The following is a 26,885-nucleotide window of genomic DNA, read 5'->3' on the forward strand; positions in this document are numbered from 1 at the left end:
CTGATTTTCATCATTTTAGCAATTTTCTCAATTTTAAAGAAGTTTTTACACCAAAAGGCCTATTTTATAGCTACAGACAGACTTGGGGAACTTGGAGTCATTGTTACATAGTTGCTTCCCTGCCCCTCCTGACTCACAGCCTCAGGGTAGACAGTTTGCCCTCCGAAGGTCTGACATCTTTCTTGAACATGGTGTGACCCTACGCTCAGTGTGAGATTCTTTCTCCTTTACTTGAAAGCATCCTAATGAATTATGGAACTGTGTTTTGACTGGTAATTGACCGAAAGTGCAATCTCCACCTCCTCCCACTTTTAGGTATCTTATGTCACCCTGTCTACCAGAGAGACTTTTTCAAAGGTTGGTCGAGAGCTCTTAGGGGCCATCACAGCTGTTCACCCTGAGATAATTTCTATCATTTTGGATCGAGTTCAAGACACTATTGACCACGTGGGAATGGTAAGAGCACTGATTTTGTTTGTTTTGCTTTTTTTGTTCTGTTAAATTCTGCATTCATGGAGCAATGAGAAAAATAGGTTGTTGGGAATGACTGAGTCACGGGTGCAGCCGGATGAAGAGAGCACATACTGTGTCCCAGGCTCTGCCATTCACCAGGCCTGCTTGGGGTTAGCGGCTTCGTACAAAAAGCTGTGATTGTTTCTCTTTAATCTCCTCCAAGTGACTTTCCCACCTCCCTCAATAACAGGGTTTTCTTTTAATTGTAGTCTATAGTTAATAACAGTTTGCACTTCAAAGTTTGTTTGGCTGTCATAATTTTTATATTTTATACTTGGAAGAAAACAACCCTGATTAAGAAGGATGGCCCTATTTACATCAGCCAAAAGCAGAATTAAAAGTGGTAATTTAAGTTGAACAAGACACATATAGTTTATTTCTGTCATTTGTCACAATCCCTTTTGTAATTTTTGTCGATGTTAAGAACAGGTGTGTTGTGATATAATTCACATGCCATACAGTTCATCTATTTAAAGCATGTAAGTCAGTGGTGTTTTAGTATATTCTCAGAGTTGTGCAACCATCACCACTCTCAATTTTAGAACATTTTCATTACCTCAGAAAGAAACCACAAACTCTTTAGGTATTACACTCTGTCCCTCCAGCTGTCCCTCCAACCCCTGCAGCCCTAAGCCATCACTAATCTACATTCTGTCTCTATAGATTTGACTCTTCTGGACATTTTATACAAACAGAATTATACAATATGTGGTCTGTGACTGGCTTCTTTTACTTAGCATAATGTTTTTCAGGTTCATCCATGTTGTAGCATGAGTCAGCACTTTACGCCTTTTAATGGCCAAATATTCCATTGTATGGATGTGCCATTTTATTTATTTATTTATTTGTTAAAGATTTTATTCATTTATTTGTCAGAGAAAGAGCACAAGCAGGGGGAGCAGCAGGCAGAGGGAGAAGCAGGCTCCCCGTGGATCAGGGAGCCCGATGCAGGACTCTATCCCAGGACCCTGGGATCATGACCTGAGCCGAAGGCAGACACTTAACCAACTGAGCCACCCAGGCGCCCCTGATGTGCCATTTTTAAAAACATACACTTAATGAAGATCTTTTTCATCATCTATAAGAAGGCTATAATGTGTGAATTTTTCACATGGCAGGTATTCACGTGTTATAACCTGAAGAGGAACATTTAAAGTACTTTTCTGTAAGGTATTTGAAAAGGGCCTTTCTGTCTTATAGTCACTGCATTATCCCTGTAGGATAGATGACTGATAACTGTCATTACTTCATCACATTCAAAAGTGGGCAAATTCCAGTGAAAGATTGGTTCATGAGACATATTGTTTCTAAATGAAGGATAAATGATATATCATGCTTTCCTTGGAAGAGTACATGGTACTTTTTTTACATTAAAAAATTTAATGGTGGTAAATTATACACAGCATAAAAATATACCATTTTCACCCTTTTTAAGTTCAGTGACATTAGGTACATTCACATTGTTTTGCTGTCTACCGTCACCATCATCCATCTCTAGAACTCTTTTCATCTTGCAAAACTAACTCAGTACTGATTAAACAATAAGTCCCCATTCCCTCCGTCCTCCACTCTCCAGCCCTGGCAGCCAACATTCTACTTTCTCTCTCTCTGAGTTTGACTACTCTAGGTACCTCATATAAATGAAACCATCCAGTATTTATCCTTTTGTGATTGGCTTCCTTCATTTAACATTTTGTCCTCAATGTTTGTGCATGTCGTAGCATGTGTCAGAATTTCCTGCCTTTTTAAGCCAGAATAATATTCTATTGTAAGTATAGACCACATTTTATTTATCTGTTCATCTGTTGATGGGCACTCGGATTGCTTCTTCCCTTTGGCTGCTGTGAATAATGCTGCTACGAACATGAGTATACAGCTATCTCTTGAGACTGTGCTTTCCATTCTTTGGGGGATATGCCCAGAAGTAGAATTGCTGGAACATAGGGTAATTCTATTTTTCATTTTTTGAGGCACCACCATACTGTTTTCTATGTGGCAGCAGTACTTTAGAGAAAAGCATTGTATCCCACTGTGATATGATTATGTTGAGATGAAAGCCCTTTATATGCAATATACAGGAGCATGGTTTTAGTTGTTCAGTTTTGAGTGATTATCTGATGGGATGAGTCCCAAAGAAATATACATAGGGGGTCACAAGATTCTTTCCATTTGGTTGAGCTCATCACCATTTTCTCTTAAGTGTTTTTCTGGTTTGGGCTACACCTGTATTTTAAATTTGGTCATAATAGTTCAAGTAGTAAACTGTGCCCAGAGATATGTTTAACTTAACTGTAAAAATTGGGACCATAAGGTTTTTAGAGCACATCTTCTAAAAGATGCCTCCATTCTCTGTTTATACCTATAGTTCCTTTGTGCTCTGGGAACTTGCTGACATTTTTGGAGTAAGTTGTTCAAACCCTCTCTGCCTTTAGATGAATAGGATAGCTTTGAATATTTTTGTTGTCACCTTGGGGTTATCAGGAATCAGATGTAGCCCCAGAGCCTGGAAGTGATCTGTGGGCTCTAAACTGTTCTAGTTTTCAAATGTTGAACCATTATTGTTTCCTGGAATAAAAGCCACTTGATCATGGTGTATTATTCTTGATATATGTTGATAGATTCAGTTTGATATTTTTTGTTGAGGATTTTTACATGTATATTTATGAGGATATTGATCTATATCTTATTGTTATGTCTTTGTTAGGTTTTGATTTTAGGATTATATCGGCCTCATATGAGTTGGGAAGCATTCTTTCCTCTTCCATTTTTTAAGAGTTTTTTAAGATTGCCATTAATTCTAACTTGACTGTTTGATGGAGTTTACCAGTGAAATCATCTGGCCCTAGAGTTTTCTCTGTAGAAAACCCTTTGATAACAATTTGCATTTTTAAAACAAATATAGAGCTGTCCAGATTTTTGTTTTTCCTTAGTTTTGGTAAGTTATGTTTTTAAAGGCATTTTCCCGTTTCATCTAACTAGTTGAATTTATTGGCATAAAGTTGTTGGTAATATTCCCTTGTTAACCTTTTAACGTCCCTAGGGCCTTTCACGATAGCCACACTTTGATTCTTGGTGGAAAGACACATGCTATACCATTATTTTATCTAGCTGGGATAGATGTTTTTCTGGACAGATCTCATTGCTCTACTCATTGTTTTGCCCTTTCTCTCAGATTCTCACAGTGTAAAGTAGGATTTTTCCATCTTTAAAATTACCATTTTACCATTTTATTCAGAATATTCAAGACCTTTATTAACAAATCCTCATGAAAATTTAACTATGTGAGTGCACACACACAAAGGAAAGGAAAGGTTTCTTTAAAATTTATTGTTTCTGTTGTTCTTTCACATTTGGGTTTTGCCTTTCATTGGGAGCAGTGCAGGAACCTGAAAAAAACTAGTATGTATGTTCTAGATTTGCGTTGTCCAATGCTGTAGCCACTAGGTACACATGTAACTATAGAGTCCTTAAAAGGTGGCTAGTCCAAATTGAGATGTACTGTAAGTGTAAAGTACTCACTGGGTTTCAAAGACTTCATATGAACAAAAAGTATGTAACATGTCACAGTTTTGTGTAATGATTACATGTTGATAATGTATTGGATGTATTGGATTAAATGAAATATATTATTAAAATTTTATTACTTGTTTCATTTAACTCTTTAAAAATGTGGCTGTTAGAAAAATTAAAATTACATATGTAGCTTGCATTATGTTTCCATTGGATAGCACTGTTCTAGACATTGTAAAACGAATTGCTCTTCTGATCAGTCTCCCTTAAAGCAAACTATTGAGTGAACCCAGATTTATCTTAATTTGCACACATGGGTATGTTATTCAGAAAGTGATGCTATAGACTTTTTGTAAACAGGTTTTAAAAAACTTTTTATTATAGAATCTTTCAAATCTGTGTAAAAGAATAGGGTAATGGATCCCTGTGTACCCATCATCCAGCTTCAACAGTTGCCAACTCTTGGTTGATCTTGTTTCCTCTTCACCTCCATCCACTCCTTGTCCCTCTTCCCCAGATTGCTTGGAAGCTAACAGAAATATCTTTTTAAATGCCACAGAAGAAATAATAATTTTTTTATAGTTGACATGCAATATTATATTTGTTTCAGGTGTACAGCATAGTGATTCGACAGTTGCATGCATTATGAAATGCTCACCACGATAAGTGTGGTCACCATCTGTCACTATACAAAGTGATGACAATATTATTGAACGTAATCCCTATGCTGTACTTCTCATCCCTGTGACTTATTTATTGTATAACTGGAAGTTTGTACCTTTTTCACCCATCCCCTTACTCCCCTCCCCTCTGGCAACTACCAGTTTGTTCTCTGTATTTGAGTCTGTTTCTGTTTTTTGTTTATTTAAATAATTATCGAAAGTGCTAACGCTTTTTGTAAAATGAATGACCATCTCCTCATTTATCATGGCTTTAAATTTGGGCCTTGGTATTCTTAAATGGTTTTCTTAAATGGAAGTATATCAATTTATATATAAATAAAAGATTGTTGACCTTTACAAAGGGTAGCAAAATGTGCTTTTGGTGTATTATTAGTTTTAATATTTATTTTATTTGGTTGTCCATGATGTTCATTTCATTTGTCTAAAAATCAAACAAAACCCCTCTTCCTTTTGGAAAAAAATTTTTGCAAGCAGTTTAATAATATTATAGTAATACAGGATTGTCCTTAAGCTTCGATCTTAATTATCATCATTTTCTTTTAAATAAGGTTTCTTTATACTTGTTTAAAGAACTGCCTTTGTATCTCTGGCGACCATCTGCCTCTGAGAGAGCTGTGATTCGGGATTGGTTATTGAATTATAACCTGGCAATGGTGAAGAATAAATTGGCCTGCGTTATTCTAGAAGGACTCAATTGGGGATTTGGTGAACAGGTATGTGTTAAAACCATTCTCTAGAGACTGGAGGTTCTATACACATCAGTTTTAAAGAAGCATTTTCTCAAAACATAAACATTTCCAATTATCATTTGCAAGGTCTGCAAATTCTATTAGCTGTGTCAGAGTTTAGGATCTTTTCTTTAATTCTGTTTTGCAGAGTGACCATCCTTTACATGAAGATAAATTGTTCCACAGTGAAACTTCTTCTCTTTTTCCTAAGACTGTTTGTATCTGTTGTGTTATCTCTAGCTGTTTACTGCAGTTCTTCCTGCTTGCCCCTCCTGACTCTGGTCTCTCTTCCTCCTGCATTTTGTCTTGCTTGTCACTGCCACATTTGTCTCCTAAAACACTGTGCATTGGCTAAGAGCCGGCACTCTAAGCAGGCTGCATGCCTGGGTTCTGTTCCCAGCTCTGCCACCTCCTGGATGCATGACCCCGAATGCATCTGAACTCTCAGGGCTTCAGGTGGTCATCCATCAGCATTGATACTAACACGCTTACCTTGTAGGGTTGTTGTAAGGATTCAGCAAGTTAGGACGTGCAGAACATTTAGGACAATTCTTGGTGCACATTAAGTACTCAGCGGTGGTAGTTTTTGTTAATAATAGTTTATTAATAGCTTTGTTAATAATAGCTTATTATTATTGAGAGTTTGCTACCTATCATATGTCTCCAAAGATGCCATGTCAATGATTTTGACTGTTAAAACTTTCCTTCCTCTTGGGGCACCTGGGTGGTTCAGTTGTTAAGTGTCTGCCTTTGGCTCAGGTCATGATCCCAGGGTCCTGGGATCGAGCCCCGCATCGGGCTCTGTGTTCAGCGGGAAGCCTGCTTCTCCCTCTTCCACTCCCCCTGCTGTGTTCCCTCTCTCGCTGTGTCTCTGTCAAATAAATAAATAAAATCTTTAAAAAAAAAACAACAAAAAACTTTCCTTCCTCTTTACCCTAGACCTTATTAGTTAGCTCCTAGATCAAAATGTTTTGGTATTATACAGGGAAAATGGGAGAGAACTCAGCCCTCTCTGTCTGCCAGCTTTTATTCTCAGCAAATCATTTAGTCCTCATAGCCGTCTTGTGAGGTTTCCATGTACTTGACCCCTGTTGTACAGATGAGAAAACTGGAACCAGGCAGCTTTTCTCCCTGGGTGTCCCTAGCCACCTGGGTCTGCCCCTGGGTCCATTTGGAGCTTCTCCCACTCCAGTGCTGATGGGTGAGAGCTATAGGGGGCTAATTTTCATCTTCACGTTCTCTGATTTGTGAGTAGAACCCCCCTCCCCTCAGCCCTTCCTCTCCCAGCTGGCTGTGTGAAGACTTCCCTGTGAGAGTCTCCACGATCCTTCATTAGGAAAGTCATCTTCCGTTAAAGGATTAAGAAATGTATTTCTTCAGGTTGCAAAGGAAGATTGGATGGGAAATTCGATAGGCAACTTCAAGCTCCTGAAGGAATATTTTATCTGTGTTGTTATCTTTTTTTTTAAGGTTTATTTATTATTTATTTATTTATTTAGAGAGTGCACACGTGTGTGATGGGGGGTGGTGTGGGGCAGTGGATAGAGGGAGAGGAAGAGAGAATCTGAAGCAGAGACCCTGAGATCATGACTTGAGCCGAAATCAAGAGTAAGACGCTTAACTGACTGAACCACCCGGGTGCCCTGTGTTGTTGAGTATCTTCTATATTTTCACTGATGATAGAATAATGAAAGGGAATATAGACTTAATTTATTAAATATTTTCCTGTTTAATAATACTTGAACAATTTCCCGGTTTGTGGCAATGCCCTTAAAATTGTAACCCAAAGACTTTATAGAGCTTCTAGGGTGGGGGAGTTACATTCAAAGATATACCTGGGGTCCAAGATGAGTCAGATTCAAACCTATCTAAGTGCAATTAATGGTTCTTTAAGATTTCAGGGTTTTTTCCTGTTGTCATTTTATAACTTAATTGTTAGGGGATGTCATTTTTGGAATGCTTAAGTTCTACATCCAAGATCCTTTTTTACTATTTTTCCTAGTCTTTTTGTTCAAGGGCATGTTAAAAAAAAAAAAAAATCAAGGTGGCTTGTTTGTGATTATTTTTCTCTTTGAAAGGGTACCCTTCATCTGGATCAAGCAGTCCATGCTGAAGTGGCTTTAATGATTCTTGAAGCGTACCAGAAATACCTTGCACAGAAGCCATATGCCGGGCTTCTTTCTGAAAGTATGAAGCAGGTATTTCCTTTTCCTCTATACTGAGAACATCTTTTTTGTAAGTGGCCCGGGTGGATAAAGTTACAGTATTTACCCTTAGATTGCCTAAGACCATTTCTGGCAATTTAAGATCCTGAAATTGAATTCTGTGGTTGGATAAAGATTTTTCTTTGAGAAGTAGCTTACATATGACCATTTCAGTGTTGTAGAATTCAGTGGAAGCTGGAGCTGGCATGTCCTGGCTCAGGAGAACGGACTGAATTTTCAGGAGCTTTGCAAACCAGGTTGTTAACCTGTTTGTAGCTTGCACCTGACCATGGTGGGAGTTTTTACACTACCAAAATTGACAAACCCTGTAAATGATCTCCCACGCTCCACCTGGTTGTTAAAACGTACCTATCATGACACCATTTGTTGTGTACCAACCTTTGTATTATTGCTCCTTTGCTTGCACTGACTCAGATCAGGTTCACAAAGTGACTAGCAAGTAAGCAGAAGTGGTAGTTGTGAGAAATTGCTTTAATTGAGTGCTGTAAACACTTGAGTACTGGTAAGTAGTATGTCCTCTCTTTTGAGGATGTTGTCGATCACAGAAGGAAATGGGCGGGTGAGCTTACTGATTTAATTTGTATGTGACTAATTGTGGTTTTAAAATAAATAATTGTTTTAGGTTTCATATTTGGCCAGTATTGTTCGATATGGAGAGACACCTGAGACCTCATTTAACCAGTGGGCCTGGAACTTGATCTTGAGGTTAAAACTGCACAAAAATGATTATGGAATACAGCAGAATTGTCCAACTGTTCCCTTCTCCAGCACTGTGCCTGACATGACAGAGTCACCCACGTTTCATCCTCTCTTGAAGGCTGTTAAGGCGGGCATGCCCATCGGCTGTTACCTGGCTTTAGCTATGACCACCGTGGGCCACAGGTACAGTGTGGGCTGAGCCCCTAGGGTTGCTGAACCTCAGTCAGTGATTCTAGATCTCATTTTTCACACCCCAAGGTCTGAGGCCTCCATCAAACCTATCTAATGGTGATCAGGACCAAATCATAAGCCTTATTAATGGTTTCTCCAGGGGAAATGCTGCCCAAATTCATATAAGACAGATTTGTACCTCATACATTATGGAGAGAGTATATCTGTGCCCCAGAGTGGAATGTTCATGTCAGCAGTAGGTGTTTTCTCTTTCTTGGAATAGAGATCACATAAAAAGAATTGGTCATCTGTATTGAATTTTGTTTAAAGTGATGGCAGCCCAACTCAGGCTTCTCCACTAAAGGGCTAAATCTGCCCAGGGGAAAGAAATGCCTGATCAGGTCACATGCTTCTTTGGCATGAGCCCAGAGCTGTCGCTATTTCTTCCACTGGAGCATTTGCCACACTGTGTTGTAGTTGTCTGTTCAGTCTTCTCAGGGATCGTCTGTGAGGTCCTAACCTCAGGAACCATGTTTGTCTTGTGTTCCCATTTCATCCCTAGTGCTGACAGCTGTAGCTGGTCCCGTAAGTAAATGGATGAGTTCTTAGTTGGTTAAAAATCGTTTTTTTTTGTTTTTTGTTTTGGAAAAGATCATTTTCCTACGATGTATTAATTTTTTCTAGCCTATCTGTTTTTCTAAAATCTCTTTCACCTACATGCTTCTGGTTCTTGCATTTTAGACTCACTGTAATACTTCTTTAGCATCCCAATGTCAACATCTTGTTTCGCATTACATGTATTTTCAGTGGGATGCTGGGTGTCCTATCAGCTGTTTGTGTTCGGCCTTGTGCTCTGAAGTGGGAGAGACATGGAACTGTTAGTTAGCTGCCTTCAGGTTATTGACAGTTTAGTGGAGCTGGTTGACAGAAGGTAGTGAGCAGCGCTAAAGATGTGATTGTGGGCCGGATGAGGTTTGTAGAGCGGTGCTTCTCCACCCTTGCTGCTCTTTAGAGTCCTGTTCGGAGTGATTCTAAAGCTACGGAAAAGAGGGCGAGAATCCAGATATAATTGGTCTGGGGGCCAGTTCTCCAGATTATTCTGATGTACAGCCTGGATTGGGAACCACTCAAAAGTATGAGCAGAAGGAATTTCAAGGAAGGAGAGATCATGAGGGCAGGATACCTGCGTAGAGGAGCGAAGCTTTGGAGAGGAGTCTTAAGTAGAGAAGGCATCCGAGGCTAGGGGGCAGAGTGGTGACACTCACCCTTTCCAGGTGACTAGTGCCCCCAGTGTGGAAAATTCAGCCACGGGCCTTGCCCTCCCCGTCCCCCCGCAGCACGTGTGCACTCCGAGCAGCACCCTTACTGTATTGCAGTGTGATAGTGTCTCTTGCTCTCCTCGTGCACTGCGTGCTCCTTGACGGCAGGGCATTGTCCTGTCATCTGTGTATCTCCACAGCTTGGACTAGTAGGTGTTTGACTCCATGAATGCGGGAAGGAGCAGCAGGTGTCTGAGTGTGTGTGGGGGGGGGGGGTGAGGAAGCACTCCTGACCGAAGCCCGTGCTTCCCGTGAGTGACCGGAGGTGACCACGTAGGTGAGTAGGGCCCAAGTGTGATGGACAGATTTGAAAGTCAGGTGAAAGAGGGTAGAACTGATCCACTAGGACGAGGAGAGATGTTACACAGGCGCTTTGGAAAGCACTCTTCTTTTTTTCCAGTAACCCAAGTGTCATTCGCTAGGTCGAGTTTCCTGTACCTCAGGTTCCTCATCTCTAAAATGGGAATAATGATAGTACTGGACTGACTTGTTGAGCCTTAAGTGTGTGATAATACTTTCAACTTGTTCAGCAAATGGCTGGCATGTGGATTCTGAGTGTAGTGCTCTGAACTTAATCTTTCATGATTTCTCTCGTGTCTTGTATTCGTTCTGGGACTGCACCTCTTTATTCACTGATACTACTATCGGTCTTCTCCAAACATAACTATTTGTTTGGTGCTGATTACTGCATCCCGAACGGGAGTGGAGGTGAGAATAAAGTGTTTCTCTTGTGGACTGAACTCCATCCACCGTGGTCATCAGGGATGTATATATACTAGAACTAACTTAAAACAATCTTATGAATGTGCTTGGGGTTGGGGACAGAGTATGCAGGGATATAAGTTGTACATGAATATAACATCACACAGAACAGAGAACAATAGTCAGAGAAATCACCCAGAATCTTTCTTACCCTAATGAAACACTGGGTTTTTCTTTTCCAGTTTGCTTTTTATCCAGTATTTTTTCCTTTGATGTTTTTTAGAGTTATAACATATGTATAATTTTGTATATCCTTTGTTTCTCATTCTAATATTATAAACATCTCCCTGTGGTATAATCTTTGCATCATTACTTTTATCTTTTGAAATGACTTTTTTACCCTAGAATTTTTTTTTTTTTTTTAAAGATTTTATTTATTTATTTGAGACAGAGAGAATGAGAGACAGAGAGCATGAGAGGGAGGAGGGTCAGAGGGAGAAGCAGACTCCCCGCCGAGCAGGGAGCCCGATGCGGGACTCGATCCCGGGACTCCAGGATCATGACCTGAGCCGAAGGCAGTCGCTTAACCAACTGAGCCACCCAGGCGCCTCTTCACCCTAGAATTAAAGCAGTATAATCAAACTGTAGAAGTAGGAAGATGGGAGAAAGAGCCACTTACTTCTACTTCTCCAGCACAATGAACATTTTGGTGTGATATCATACCTGTGTTTTTTCCCTTCTTTTTTTTTTTTTTTTTTTTAAAGATTTTATTATTTGACAGAGAGACAGTGAGAGAGAGAGAACACAAGCAGGGGGAGTGGGAGAGGGAGAAGCAGGCTTCCCGCTGAGCAGGGAGCCCAATGTGGGGCTTGATCCCGAGACCCTGGGATCATGACCTGAGCTGAAGGCAGACGCTTAACGACTGAGCCACCCAGGCGCCCCTGTTTTTTCCCTTCTATATGATTCTTTTTTACTAGTTGTTGTAATCAAAAGTATAACATTTTATGTTTTTTTTTCTCCCCCCGGCATCAGTGTAGTAGAATTTTTCCATGTTGCCCTTGCACATCATATGCATTCTTTTTAAAGATTTTATTTATTTTATTTGGGGGGCAGGAGCAAAGGGGGAGTGAAGGAAAGAATCTTAGGGAGACTCTATGCTGAGCACGGAGTCCCATGTGGGGCTTGATCTCACGACCCTGAGATTGTGACCTGAGCTGAAACTAAGAACCAGATGCTTAACCGACTGAGCCACCCAGGTGCCCCTCATATGCATTATTTTTAAATGATGCAATAATATTCCCATTGAATGGATTTTCCCAAAATTTACATATATCATTTTTGCCTCTGAGTTTGTGATTTTAAATAATTTTGAAAAGTACATCTTTACATGGATCATATGTCATATTTTTCTCCACATTGAGATTATTTCTTAAAGATAGATTTTCTGAAGTGAGTCAAAGAATAAATCAATTTTTATGCAAATTGGTTTCAGAAGAATTTTGCCAGTTTATACTAACAGAGTGAACTCACTTTTGAATCTTCTCTTTGCTCTAATACCTTGTGGAAATGCGCAGACAATGAGAGCCCCATGGCTCTTCGAAGAAGCACCATTTGGGAAGCAAAATGGGGTAGTGGCCAGTGTTCTGGACTGGAAATTTGCAAAGCTGGGTTCTCATTTTGGCCCTACACTAGGAAATTATGTGAATTTGGGCATGATACCTCACCATTCTCATCTGTAAAGTGAAAATACAGATGAACTGTTAAGTTCTTTGTACTTCCCGAGTTCTGGTGCTGGTATTTCTGTGTGAAGTTTGGCTGTGCACACCATGTGTTGGGGACCTGAGATCATCTGGGTAGCAAGTAGGCTGATGGCTCATTGGAAGAACATCATTTTCTTGAATGCTCATTGCCTTTGTCTCTTTCCGTAGCATTGAGAAGTTCTGTGCCGAAGGCATCTCACTGTTAGGAATTCTGGTCCAGTCGAGGCATTTGAGAACAGTGGTTCATGTCCTGGATAAGATCCTGCCTTTGTTCTACCCTGGCCAGTATTACCTTCTGAAGAACGAGCAGTAAGTAGGGTATAGCCCAGGGAGGACCAACCACTGTGTTTTCAAGTAAAATAGGGAATGATGTGATTCCATAGTGTATTTTTTATGAGGCAAAAAAACTTCCTGCCTAGTTTAGAATGCAGGTTGATGAACAGTAACTCCTAAAATGATTCCAGTTTTATTTTCATGAAAGATATTTCCTCTTCTCATTTAATTTTAGATTGCTTATAGCTTGTTAGTATTTGAGAGAGTAGTTGTTTCCATGAAACCTGGGAATAGTGTTTCTGACATTGAGCAGCAAATGGCTTTGCCGTTGTAACAGTAGTAAAACCTACTGCTTTTCATTGTCTGTACTATTACAAGCAGGTAAGATACATGGGAAGGTGCTCATCACATGAGATACTCATAATCTTGTTGAGGAAACAAGACTTTTGAGGTAATTACAAAGTGTTATTGGCAAGGCCATGCTGTAGTGTTATAGGTTGCATTTGCATCTGGGTAAAAATAAATGGGATTTATAGTAAAAGAAGTAGCTGCTTGGGGAGGGAGGGAATTAAGAATGGAGTATTAATCAAGATTCCCCATTACACATGATAAAAATCCAGTGCACACTGGTTTCACCAAGAAAGGGGATATATTGGCTCATGTGATTGGGAAAAAGGCTCGTGATAACGTCAAGTAATTCTAAAGTGGTAGTTCTCAGCCGGGGGTGATTTTGAGCCTCAGAGGACATTTGGTAATGTCTAGAGATGATTTGGGTTGTCACATCCTGCTGGGGGGGATGGAAGGCAGTGGATGGTTGGGCAAGGGTGTGCAGAGGGAGGGTTTGGGGGAGGCTTCATGGGTTAGGTGTATTTTATTTTATTTATTTATTTATTTATTTATTTTATTTTATTTATTTATTTGAGACAGAGAATGGGAGAGAGAGAGCACATGAGAGGGGAGAGGGTCAGAGGCAGAAGCAGGTTCCCTGCCGAGCAGGGAGCCCGATGCGGGACTCGATCCCGGGACTCCAGGATCATGACCTGAGCCGAAGGCAGTCGCTTAACCAACTGAGCCACCTGGGCGCCCCTGGGTTAGGTGTATTTTAGATAGCAGGGAAGGGTCAGGAAGTGTCTTCTGGGGAAAGGACATTGTAGATGAGATGTTGGGAATGAATAGGAGTTTGCCAGGTTAGGTGTGGGGGAGTGTTTCAGGCACAAGACCCAGAAGAAGCAGAGGAGACAGGAGAGAGGCAGGAGCCAGTACACCCAGGGAACTGAGGGCACTCCCCCCATTTGTGGTGGGATTCCACCCCCGCACCCCTTACACCACCTTGTATGAAGTTGACAGGCAGTACCAGATTGTGGGATGATTTTCTAAACATCTCTGCTTTTGTGAGAGTAGGGAGTGGGGAGGGGATAAACGGGATGCTTGGGATGTTTTTCCTCTAATGCTTTTTAACTTGTGTGTGTTTGTGTGTCTTGGATCTGTCTGTTCACTATACTTCTACAGGTAGATAGAATTCCTTTTAACCCACCTTAAATTCAAAAACTTCATTTTTCTGAAATTCTTGAAGAATTGTTGAAATCTCTAAAAGAGCTTTGGTCTACAAATGGGACCAGTTTAATATTTTTCTGTTTCCTTGTAAGTAATTAGCCACTGGAAACTTTATTGACTTCTGATTAGAAGGTCAAGTGTGTTGTCCTATGTTCTTGGCAGGTTTCTGTCACACCTCCTCCTGTTCCTACACCTGGACAGTGGTGTCCTTCAGGGTGTCACACAGCAGGTCACCCACAAGGTGGCACAGCACCTGACAGGAGCCAGCCATGGGGACAACGTGAAGCTTCTCAACAGCATGATCCAGGTCAGGCCCCTAGGAAGCCCCTACATAGACACCGGCCCACCTTCCCAGTCAAGCACCCTGGTGTTAGCACAGCTGAGTGTTGGTCATTTCAAAGCACTTGGCAGCAGATTTGGGCTTTGTAGTGGAGGTTTTTATTTGTTGGTGTTTTAAAAATGGGAGGCTGACTCTTACCTCCACATCACCTGAGACCTTTCTCCATAGGCCCACATATCTGTAAGCACGCAGCCCAATGAAGTGGGCCCCGTTGCCGTGTTGGAGTTCTGGGTTCAGGCTCTAATAAGCCAGCATCTTTGGTACCGAGAACAAGCCATCCTCTTCCTCATGGACCAGTTGTGTAAAACAGCTTTTCAGCTGATGCAGGAAGACTGTGTGCAGAAATTACTTTACCAGCAACATAAGGTAAACCTGTTAGAGAATTTGTCTTCCAGTCATTGGCTAGATAGTGGCCTTCTCAGAACATTCCTCCAAATGCACAGTTCCCAGTGATACTCTGGGGTACTGCCTTTTTAAAGCTTGGTCTTGATGGTGCCTTATCTCAGGAACCATAGTCTCTGCTAGTGTAGACTCCAGGGAAGCCAAAGGAAAGGACCCCCCCGGGAGGAGCTTGCTCATCGCATTTGGCTGTAACACGCTGCCTGTGACTATCATTGCTGGGGGGGACTAATCAGTGAAATCCGTGTCTTACCAGAACCTACTGTTGTAGGAAGATAATTGCTGATATTCTTGATAAGGTTTTTTTAAAGCCTCTTCTCTCTGCTGCACATCCTTCCCGTGTGTAGAATGCTCTGGGTTACCACTGTGATCGGAGTCTGCTCTCTTCTTTGGTGAGCTGGATCGTGGCTGGCAACATCACTCCTTCCTTCGTGGAGGGCTTGGCCACGCCCACCCAGGTAGGAGCGCCCCTGCGGCCCATTGGTAATCTTCGCGAACTTTTAATGTTGTTATCATCTATGCTGATACAGTGCTACCAGCTTTAAGTAGCGCCCCTCTTACTGCGTATTAGAATGCTTTTCCACGTAACCCTCCCAGTGGCTCTCTGCTGAGGTGGTGCTGTTGCTCTTCTGTTTCACGGAGATGTTAACGGAGGTTTCGTGGAGCCAAGTGGCTGGCAGGGTGTCCGACAACTCGGGGTCGGGCCTGGTGTGCCTGATGGCAGGGCCTGCCCAGCAGCATGGTTAAGAGTGGACGCTGGAGCTAGACCGCCCCAGGCCCGGTCTGCTCTTTGTTAGCCCTGTGCCTCGGGCGGCTTGCTTACCTCTCTGTCCTCAGTTCCCTCTGCTGTGGAATGGAGTAACGGTTGCATCTGCATGTAGTGCACTCAGCCCCGTGCTCAGTGCAGCCACACGGCGCGGACTCGGTGTTGGCTGCTCTTACCACCATGAGCCGCAGCGGCAGCTTTTCTTCATTCTTACCCCCGTCTGACGTTGTGTGTCACATTATGTCCCCGATTCATCCCTCCCACCAGTAGTGACAGCCTTCAGCCTCCCATCGGTCTTGCCCCCGCTCTTCCTCTTAACCTCTCGTGAGCCAGCTGTGACACACTCCTTGCTGTCACCCACGCGGGTGCCTGGTGTTTCCGCCTCTCCGCCCCTGCCTCACCGGTCCTCTTACCAGGCACGCCTTCGTGGCCATTCTCCATGCAGAGTCGTCTGTGGTATGCCCGCTCCGTGGCCCTGTGCTCCTTCCGCCAGCTTCCCACAGCACTTGACTCCTGATTCCGTGCTCAGCACCTCTCGCTTCGCATTGTAGTTACTTAAACGTTAGTCTCGTCTCCTCGAAGAGATGGAAAACTTGAGGGCAGAGCTCAGATCTGGCCCTCTTTCCTGTCCCTCGTGCCTATGGAACCTGCCCAAGAAATAATTATTGTGTGAACAAACGTCTTCTTTTACTGAAGTGGCGTTTCTGAGGGAATTTAGCATTTTTCAGTGATTTGTTTTATCTAAGTTTGGACCTGTGACAAGAACAGTGATAGGTATAAGAACTCTGTTAATTCGGGGAACCATAAATATTTGTTGATTGAGATATCTGGTAGAAGAGATGCGCATTTGTAGAATGTCGGGATGATTTGGTCTGAGTGAGCTGCTCATTCCCCTCACTCTTACCTGCTGTCCTTGTAGGTCTGGTTCGCCTGGACAGTACTGAACATGGAATCCATCTTTGAAGAAGACTCCCAGCTCCGTCGAGTTGTCGAAGGGGAATTGGTGATAAACTCAGCTTTTACCCCTGACCAAGCTCTGAAGGTGCAAAAAGCAGTTCTGCATTTGAGTGGGAGAAGGTGGTTTATTGATGGATTCATCTAATAGCTTTTGAACTTCTGCGTTTTCTTTCATGTAAATGCTTGGAAAGCACAACATCCAAACCAGTGCTTAAAACTGTATAATTGAAGTGTATACTTCCTTTCCAAGCTTTATTTAGCATAAAGAGTCACAACCTAACGATTGAAGTCTGTGTTCATGCAGGGGTGGAGGGGTTTGCCCTCGTTTTAAAACAATTTCCAATGTGCGTCTGTGCATCAGTCCCCTGGAGAGCTCGTTAAAAATCAGATTCCCGGACCCCAGCTTTTGAAATTCTGAGTTTCTAAGTCTGGAGTGGGACCAGGAATTTATTTTAAAAACTCCCTAGCTGATCTTTAGGCTCATGGAATGAGAAAAAGACTGGGATAAGGCTTTAGAATGAAAGACCTATTTTAAGGTCTCCTAATAGGGAGTTGGATTTTGGATTTCAGACCCTGTCAAGGAGTTTATCATTCTTGACAGTTCTTTTCAAATCTAAGTTTTCAAGAGATTCCTAACATTTGACAGTAAAATTGACTTGATTTTCCTATCGTTCTGCTCCCTTGTACTGTGGCGTTTTGTGCGCAAAGGCCTGGAAAGGCACGGAAATGAGGTAAAATGTGTAAGACGCATTCCATTCTGGGGGCTTATGAAATGTTTTGACAGAAAAAAAACTGCCCCACATGTTTTGCTACCAAGGAGTAACCTTGTGTCAGCTAGTGGGTTGGAAAAGTAAGGTTTATAGGACTTTTTTTTCTTACTGAATGAAAACAAAATGTTCAGTGTTTTTTTTGGATCATTTAGAAAGAGCTGACTGTCTGGAACTGTGATCATATCATGGTTGCTCAAAGCCCCTCCTCTTTTGTAGAAAGCCCAGGCCCAGCTGAAGCTCCCCATCGTCCCATCCCTGCAGAGGCTGCTGATTTATCGTTGGGCGCACCAGGCCCTTGTCACACCTTCTGATCACCCTCTTCTGCCTCTCATTTGGCAGAAGTTCTTCCTCCTGTATCTTCATCGCCCAGGACCGCAATATGGGTATGGTACCCAGTGTTGTTGTAGGTGTCTCTTGAACCTGTTCTTTACTTTGCACTCTGCTCTCATGCTCTGTGTTCTCACACTGTGGCCTGTGAGTTAGAACCATTCTTTAGCCTCTGGTTAGGAGTCTGCCCCTCTGTTTCACATTTATTAGACTAGACAGTTCTTGAGTTTAGGGTATCTTGTGGCAGCTCTCTCTTTACCATCCCCTATACCCCCTGGGGTGAGGACAGCACCTGGAGCTGGGCAAGGTGTAGCATAGAGCCCCTGGAGCTGCAAAGGGAGAGAAACTGCCCCAAGCAGGCTGCTCGTGTGACTGTTGTGGGGGTCATCCAAGCGGACTTGTGCTGGCCAGAGCAGGTGTAGACAAAGATCAGGCACTGCCTGGCAGCCCTTGGGCTGTGCCTGGGGGTGTCTAACATTTCCCCTGGGTATTAAGGGACTCTGGCAGCTGGAACTGCCCATTCACTGTTAACTGACCGTGTTCTCTGGCTCCAGCTCAATTCCTGGCTCACCCTCACTCCCTTAACTCAGTCCTTCAGAACGTACAGATATTGGTTCTTGGGCTCTTCTGTTTTCTACCAGCTTGCAACTTCTTCTAGAGCAGAGACTGTCTTTATTCTGTACCGCTAAGTCGTGATAATATCTTAAATTTGTGTAGCATTGCATTCTTTTTAAAACTGCTTTCATACACACCCTCTTGTTGGAGCCTCATACCAACCACTGAGGTAGAAATAACAGGTATTGATTTAATGTGGTATATTTATAGCCATTGAATTAACTGATTGCAGTTGTGTGCCACATAGAAAGAGCATCTTGTGTTGATCTTGTGATCTGTGCTTGTATTTTTTAAGGTTACCCATAGATGGTTGTATTGGAAGAAGGTTTTTTCAAAGCCCTGCTCATATCAGTTTGTTGAAAGAAATGAAGAGGCGCCTGATGGAGGTGGCAGACTTCCACCATGCTGCGAGCAAGGCCCTCCGCGTTCCAGCAGAGGGCAGTGAAGGGCCACCTGCCAGCCAGGCTGGCACCCCCGGCTACCTGACTTCACCAGAGCTGCACACGGAGCTCGTGAGGTGGGGCATGGTTATTTAGCCCTCTGTGCTGTCGTTGGCAGCATCGGGTACTCTGCTGGAGCACCTGTTTGTGCTACAGACTGCCAGATGTCATTCTCTCAACCCTGTTAGATTGAATAGGGAGGGTGGTTTGGGCTAGGTTTGCATCTTTTTATTTTTTTTTAATATTTTTATTTATTTGAGAGAGAGAATGAGAGAGAGAGAGAGAGCATGAGAGGGGGGAGGATCAGAGGGAGAAGCAGACTCCCTGCCGAGCAGGGAGCCAGATGTGGGACTCGATCCCGGGACTCCAGGATCATGACCCGAGCCGAAGGCAGTTGCTTAACCAACTGAGCCACCTAGGCGTCCCTAGGTTTGCATCTTGTAATGCTTCTTCTCTGTGTTCCTCATGAGAAGGGAATTGGCACTTTGGATATAGCTCTGTCAGGTGCCTGGAGTCTGAATGGAAGGTCTTAAGCTAGAGGGGCTGATGTCCTCTTCTGTTTCTCTATGTAATAACAGAAACCAAAACAGTCGGTCACAGCAGGTAAACATCTAGTAAAGCCTGCTAGGAAACTTCTCTAAAGGAACTTCATGAGCAAGGCAGGGTTCTTTAAGCAAAGTCCATACACCTCTTGGAATCTACTTGGGGTAGGGTAGGTTCTAGTAATCCCCCAAAACCACTTCTAAGGGGCGCCTGGGTGGCTCAGTTGTTAAGCATCTGCCTTTGGCTCAGGTCATGATCCCAGTGTCCTGGGATCGAGCCCTGCATCAGGCTCCCTGCTCAGCGGGGAGCCTGCTTCTCCCTCTCCCACTCCCCCTGCTGTGTTCCCTCTCTCGCGCTCTCTCTCTCTCTTTCAAATAAATAAATAAAATCTTTAAAAAAAAAAAACAAACCAAAAAATCACTTCTAAAATCAGGCATAAAATGGATATCTCTCCAAAGGTTAAGAACTCTGAAGTAAGTGTGGTCTGTTTCACACTAGTCCTTTACCTTTCATTTATGCTTGCCATAAACCAGGTATTAGTCTTCTAAATAAGACTTAATAAAAATGGGTTCTAATAAGTAGCCCTGAATGCTGAATGTCTTGGTCAGGAAACCCGGGGTTTTGATCCAGCTCTGAGGCTTCAGGCTTGCTTGACCTGAAAGCCCTGCGGGCTATCTTTCTGCCTCTGGGATGATTTCTCCCCTTATCTTGCTTGAAGGAAAACTTACTTTTAGCCAGGTTTAAGCAGTGGGGAGGCTTAATCTTTGAACATTTAGATCAGCCAAGAAAGTTTGATGTGCCCTTCTGCCTCTCGTAAACCCCCCCTTCCTTTGGCATGTTCGTTAAGTAGCCATCTAACTGAATCAGGAGCTGGAAGAGAACTCCACACTGTCCTCTTCTGTGTGTGAGAGCCTCAGAGTCCTGTCCCTCTTCCTGCACGGGCTGCCTCGGAGGTAAGGGAGGTAGTTTTCCATGTTACTGAGCAAAGCCAAACTGTGCCAGCTCCCAGACCCCACCCAGCAGTTCCTGAGCCACGGACTCCTCTAGTCCTCCCTTTGCTGCAAACAGCTGCTTGGAATACCGGTGAGCCTAGCTAACTGGACTGTGTTCCTTATAAAAACAAAGGAAACATCATTAAATTTTTAAAAAAATTTTTACTGGAAAATGGAGATTTTTTTCTTTCTTTTTTTAGCCAGGCTTTGTTTTATTCCTTGTTAATGGGAACAAGGTATACACATACTTTGAGTTTTGTTTGTGATTCCTTGAAGCAGGAGGGCGTCATTAAGTCTAAAGCTGGCAGGTTCTTCTGTTGCGAAAGTTTAAGATGGCTTTTTTTTTTTCTTTCTTTTTAAGATTTTATTTATTTATTTGGCAGAGAGAGACACATAGAGAGAGGAAACACAAGCAGGGGGGGTGGGAGAGGGAGAAGCAGGCTTCCCGCTGAGCATGGAGCCTGATGCGGGGCTCGATCCCAGGACCCTGGGATCATGACCCGAGCTGAAGGCAGACACTTAACTGACTAAGCCACCGAGGTGCCCCTAAGATGGCTTTTAATGTTTTCTCTGAAAGAGAGAAAATATGTTTACTGGAATGTTACTTAAACTTTTCCAACCATTGAGGCTCACTGTGACTGGATTGCCCAAGAAGGAAAAACTCCAAATTCAGATCTTAGGTCTACGTTAAAATCACCTCTTCCGTTTATTTTTAATCTCTGTGTTGTATTTACCCCAACTTTAATAATAGAGTTTGCAGAGTCCTTTTCTCACAGCCTTGTTGTAGCAATTACTGCACCATATTGTAAGGATTTGTGACCTTCCTCCCCTGCTGGCCCATGAGCTTCGTGGGCCTGTGGTGGTGGATGGAAACATTTTCGGTATTATGTGCTTTTTACTTCTATGTAGTAGTGACAGGGTTCCTACAGATGTAAGAAACTTCATTTGTCTGCACATCTTTTTGTATTTTATATAATTCTGTCTTTTTTCTTTTAGGCTCTTCAATGTGTATATAGTATGGCTGGAAGATGAGAATTTTCAAAAAGGAGATACTTATATCCCTTCTCTACCAAAGCATTACGATATTCACAGGCTAGCAAAAGTGATGCAGAATCAGCAGGTGAGACTATGGCAATGTCTCTTTTAGCATACCTGACTGTCATCAAATAGGTCACAGTCTTAATCTGACGTTAAAACCACTTACTGATATGGAAATGGGGTCACAGGCATGTTCAAGAGGTGCAGATGGGGTGTAACCACCGAAGAGGGCAGATGATGCCAGACAGGTGAATAGGGGTTAAATTTCTAAGGACCAAAAATGCCTTTCCAAAGAACTTGGATTTTGTTCTGAAGTGTTTGTTTGAAGGGGCCATGAAATGACAGGAGTGATTAGATAAATGGATGAATTTAAAGTATGTTGAAGAAGAATCAGTAGGATCAGGAGGGTTTTCAGATTAGATACACAGGTGGGATTGATCTGCAGTGGTAGGATTGATTAGATAGACGAGAACACTCGGATTTCTGGCTTGTGCGGCTAGAGATACTGTTAGCAAAGACCCAGAACACTGGAAGCAGAGGTGCCAGAGGGGCTTCAAGGAGGATGCTCTCTCCAGGATTTGGTAGGGAGGGGATGCTAGAATTCAGGAACGGGGCAGGGTAGGAAATGCGGGTTTAACGGTAGTGGAGCATTTAGATTGCGAAGAGGACTGAATGAAGCCAGAGCCCTGAGAAGTAACGACATTTAGGGCATAGAGAAATAAGGCTGAGAATCCAGGGCCAGAGAAACAGGAAACATAAATAGGCAGTCATGGTGTCCTGAAAGCCTTTGAGTCAGTTCCGTGTTCATCTCTTCTTTATCCTCTACATGCCAAGGCCTTACCTAAGAATTTGTGTGTAGTAGATGTCTGGTCAGTGTTTTTAAAAATTAGTCATAGCTTCTTGGTTCTCAGATATTTATCTTGGTTCCCTAGTATCGACAGAATTAATAGCTTTCTTTCTTTTTTTTTTTAAAGTCTTTGCCATTTGATTTTATAGCTACGCTTTTTTTTTTTTAAAGATTTTATTTATTTATTTGAGAGAGAATGAGAGAGAGAGCACATGAGAGGGGGGAGGGTCAGAGGGAGGAGCCAGAGCAGGGAGCCCAATGCGGGACTCGATCCTGGGACTCCAGGATCATGACCTGAGCTGAAGGCAGTCGCTTAACCAACTGAGCCACCCAGGCGCCCCTTTTTTTTTTTTAAGGATTTTATTTATTTATTTGACAGAGAGAGAGAACAGAAGGGGGAGCAGCAGAGGGAGAGGGAGAAGCAGGCTCTCTACTGAGCAGAGAGCCTGATGCAGGGCTCAATCCCAGGACCCTGGGATCATGACGTGAGCTGAAGGCAGATGCTTAACCAACTGAGCCACCCAGGTGCCCCTATAGCTCCACTTTTTGATCTGTAGTTCACATTTAGAGTTGTTCTGTCTTTTTGTGGTTTCTGAGACATCTCTTGCTTGCCCACTGTTAATTCTTTGTATTCTCAATCGTTAGCCTCTGTCAGCAGTTATTTAGCACAGAGGCAGAGAAGGTGACATTAGTGATCCCTCTTAAAGGAGCCGTGTATACACAGTAGGGGGGACTGGTACAGCACCTCCAGCAGTTGTTTGGGGCCTCTCGATTCAGGCTTGTGACCGAGATGACTTCGTAGTTTCTCCTCTGAGTCTGGAATGCCTCGTGCCGTGGTTTGGAAGTAATGATTTAGGACTACATGGCAGTGTGCTCATTGAGAAACCAGAGACATTTGTAGGTTTAGAGGAATCCTTTAAACACTTAAAATCAGAAAAATAAATTGTTCACAAAACTATAGTCCATAGTCCGTATCTGATCACCCGTTACTACTGTTTGATACAGTTTTTAGTGTTCATGGAGAGCTGCCATTTCTTTTCACTGAAGACGGTCTCCCATTCTGATATGTATTGATCACCAAAGTGAAGTAGGTGTAGTTCAAAATATGCAAGACAGTTCATTGGAATGTGGGAAGAGAATACTGAAACTTCTGTTTTTTCTCCTTTTATCTATTATTTATTTTCTTTTGTAATAGAAAAAATTTGATCATACAGAAAAATGGAATAGTGCAACACACAGCCCTTCTCCTCCCTCTGCCTGCTGGGTACCAGGTGTCGAATTTTATCTATAGCCCATCCACTCCCTTCACCCATGTTATTTTGGAATAATCCTAGAAAGCATTTGATGCATGTAGATTTCAAAAGATGAGGGTTAAAAAAAGTATTCTAACCCAATAGCATTTATATCTGAAAAATATTAACAGCAGTTTCTTAATATCAAATATCTAAGTGTTCCAGTTTCTGGTTACCTCATAAATGTCATAAAAGTTTTATTTTCATTTTTATACTTTGAGTCAGGATCCTCGTTTTGTGATTGGTTGATAGCTCTTTAAATCTGTTTAATCTACTGGTCCTCACCTTATTCCTTTTCTTCCCCTCGCAGTTTGTCTGTTGAAGAAACTGGATAGTTCGTTCATATAGTTTCCCCAGTCTGGATTTTATAGATTTTATCTTTGTTAGTGTGGTTTAATATGTCTCTCTGTCCCCTGTATTTCCTGTAGGATGGTATTGGGACCAAGGGCCTGATCTAATCCAGATTCAACGATTTTCCAATATATTTGTTATTTATCTCTTTAAAATTTCTGACTTTTACTCATGTTTTATAATTTATTAGCTCAGTACTATGTGTATATAATTTATAAATGTACAGTTGGTGGGGCTGTTAAAATTATTTTTTCTGATCTTGGTACGTAATCAAACACCTGCTAAGATTGTTAGTATCCATTCTGTTTTTTATATATGCATGTGTGTATGTGTGTATATATATATATTAAAGATTTATTTTTTTTTTTATTTTTTTTAAAAGATTTTATTTATTTATTTGAGACAGAGAGAATGAGAGAGACAGAGAGCACATGAGAGGGGGGAGGGTCAGAGGGAGAAGCAGGCTCCCTGCCGAGCAGGGAGCCTGATGCGGGACTCGATCCAGGGACTCCAGGATCATGACCTGAGCCGAAGGCAGTCGCTTAACCAACTGAGCCACCCAGGCGCCCAAGATTTATTTATTTGACGGAGGGAGCACACATGTGTGGGAGTGGGGGGAGGGTCAGAGGGAGAGAATCTTCAAGCAGACTCCCTCCTGAGCATGGAGCCTGATGCGGGGTGAGATCTCAGACCCATGAGATCATGACTGGAGTTGAAACTAAGAGTCGGGTGCTTAACTGACTGAGCCACCCAGGCACCCCTGTTAGTGTCCATTTTAAATGTGATTCATCCTAATACTGGAGAGCTTGGTATGGACCACCTTGTGCCAAACGTTACTGGTCCACTTTTTAGTTAAAAAAATTTAGTTTTATATGTGAATATGTGATTCATTCATGAAAGCTAATGTCCTGTGGTTCAATTCTAGGATCTGTGGATGGAGTATTTGAACATGGAGCGCATACATTATGAGTTCCAGGAAACCGTTGGTCTGTGGACACAGGCCACACTGGAATCCCATTCTCCGCCCTGCAGCTTGTTGATGCAGCTGGACGTCACTGATCCTTTGTTGGGTGAGCGAATGAGCATCAGCCCCCTCGAGGGAATGAATGCGTGAGGGAATGAATGATTGAAACCGAACCATTGAGGGTTAAGGTTTACACAGTGTATTCCTCCAGTGAGAATTGCTTTTTAGGAGGTCGTTGTTAACTTGTCTACAACTTAGGGTTAGGTTTGGCTGTGATGGAGAGAAAACTCCAAAACAGTAATGGCTTAAATAAGATACTTACTTTTTCCGTAAAAGAAGTTGGAGGCAGGCAGTTAGGCAGTAGCTTTATGGCCTAAAATGTTGCTTGAGAGAAACTTGCACAAAGCTAGGAGTCTTTTCCAGTGATGAATATCCAACTTTGTTACATTCTGTACAGAGTAGTTGTTCTAGTGGAAAAACCCCGGCTTTACAGGTTGATCCCTCACTTGACCTGTTTGGAATGTTAAATTCCATCTGTTTGGGGTGCAAACAATACAGGTCTTTTTATGCCAAGTAAAATCCTGGCTATTAAGTTGTCTTAAATTTTCTTAAGAATAGAAAATGGAATGCTACATCTGGAATGAAGTTGGAAATTCATAGTAATCCCTTAAGTATTTGTTGACCTGACTTACTGATTGAAATTTCCTTGACCTCTCCTATCCCCTGTTATCTTTTGAAAAGAATCAGGTCTGTGGCAGCATTTTTCTTCATGTTCCTCAGTCCCCACCTGCTATATGGTATGTGTCCAGTGCAAAACAGAAAGAGGGTGGGAAGATAGTAATTTACTGGATACCTGTGTGTGGTCAGCTCTGTACTAAGTGTAGAAATAAAAACACTAAAATTGCATTCACCAATATGGGATCACATGCAATCGAGTACAAAGTTGGATGGATAAATTTGACTTTACTTTCTTACATGGCACCTGATTTCTTATTTGGACTTTATTATTGAGTTAATGAGTAAGTGAATAAATGAATGCATGACAATATAATTATGTAATATAAGTACTGTAGTAGTTTGTGCCCATGTCTTTGTTCATTTTAGTCTCAGCCCTCCTGTTCAAACTTTGGCCCAATTTAAGATTTTTCAGTCTGTCATATTCCTTAACACCCATTTTTTTTTCCTCCTCTTCTTATGAGGTTTATCTGGATGATTGCATTAAACTCTTTTTTTTTTTTTTAAATTTTATTTATTGAGAGAGACACAGCGAGAGAGGGAACACAAGCAGGGGGAGTGGGAGAGGGAGAAGCAGGCTCCCCACTGAGCCAGGAGCCTGATACGGGGCTCGGTTCCAGGAGCCTGGGATCATGACCTGAGCCGAAGGCAGATGCTTAACCGACTGAGCTGCCCAGGCGCCCCACATTAAACTCTTAATGGGACTACCTGGTGATAGCTACCACCTTTCTCAGGCTTGTTGAGAGCTGTTTACTACTCGTATCAAGTCCAGGCACTGCAGCATGTCACGCAAGGCTGTCTAGGGTAATAATTTAAGATCACAAGCTTTAGCTCTTAAACTGTCATTAAGGCTTTTTGGATAGGAATTCTGTTTATTAATCATACCACATGCTTGTGAGCTCCTAGCTCCCGGTAGAATATTAGTAGCCGGGTGGGGGCTCCCTCAAAACTTGTAAGTAACTGAAGATAATGATTTTATTCATTTAGGCCTCTGATGGTTTATGTAACTGTTCTATAGATCTTCAGCATTCTTCTCAAAAGTAATAGGCCAAGGCTTTGCACCCATTTAATATGTTACTACCTAGTGGTAGCCATTGCTCGGTAAGTAGGACATAATTTTCTTTCAGCTAAAGAAAGGGTTTTAAGTAACTTGCGGAAGCATGAGGCTCCCCAGCCTCCCCTTGACCTGCACCCAGTGAGGCCTCCTGTGCCAGTCATTTCCTCAGCCGTGCTCCTGAGTCAGAAGGACGCCACCCAGCTGGTGCGCACGGACCTGAATGTGTTGCAGCAGCAGGCCAGGTAAGCCCATGAGACCTCCAGGGCCGTGCCTTTGTGCTCGCTGCTGCGGCAGCTTGGATGACTGCGTACCTAG

General features: G+C 42.5%; 1 protein-coding gene across 3 annotated transcripts in view; it reads left to right on the forward strand.

Moving 5' to 3' along the window:
• The window catches only part of EPG5 (ectopic P-granules autophagy protein 5 homolog), a 103,629-nt gene that overhangs the window by 33,551 nt on the left and 43,193 nt on the right, over window positions 1–26,885 (forward strand). For 2 of the 3 annotated variants that reach the window (XM_034995868.1, XM_034995869.1), the window contains exons 13-26: window positions 316–456; window positions 5,255–5,419; window positions 7,513–7,632; window positions 8,282–8,541; window positions 12,479–12,619; window positions 14,300–14,444; window positions 14,646–14,843; window positions 15,224–15,334; window positions 16,562–16,684; window positions 17,586–17,752; window positions 18,607–18,828; window positions 21,283–21,406; window positions 24,740–24,884; window positions 26,641–26,812. In XM_034995868.1, the coding sequence (XP_034851759.1) occupies window positions 316–456; window positions 5,255–5,419; window positions 7,513–7,632; window positions 8,282–8,541; window positions 12,479–12,619; window positions 14,300–14,444; window positions 14,646–14,843; window positions 15,224–15,334; window positions 16,562–16,684; window positions 17,586–17,752; window positions 18,607–18,828; window positions 21,283–21,406; window positions 24,740–24,884; window positions 26,641–26,812 (2,234 nt within the window). The remainder of the gene's footprint in view (window positions 1–315; window positions 457–5,254; window positions 5,420–7,512; window positions 7,633–8,281; window positions 8,542–12,478; window positions 12,620–14,299; window positions 14,445–14,645; window positions 14,844–15,223; window positions 15,335–16,561; window positions 16,685–17,585; window positions 17,753–18,606; window positions 18,829–21,282; window positions 21,407–24,739; window positions 24,885–26,640; window positions 26,813–26,885) is intronic. The other variant, XM_034995870.1, reaches the window with a different exon arrangement.

Source organism: Mirounga leonina, unplaced genomic scaffold, assembly GCF_011800145.1.
Source record: "Mirounga leonina isolate KUSES-001 unplaced genomic scaffold, KU_Mleo_1.0 Mir_93, whole genome shotgun sequence".
Lineage (NCBI taxonomy): Eukaryota > Metazoa > Chordata > Mammalia > Carnivora > Phocidae > Mirounga > Mirounga leonina.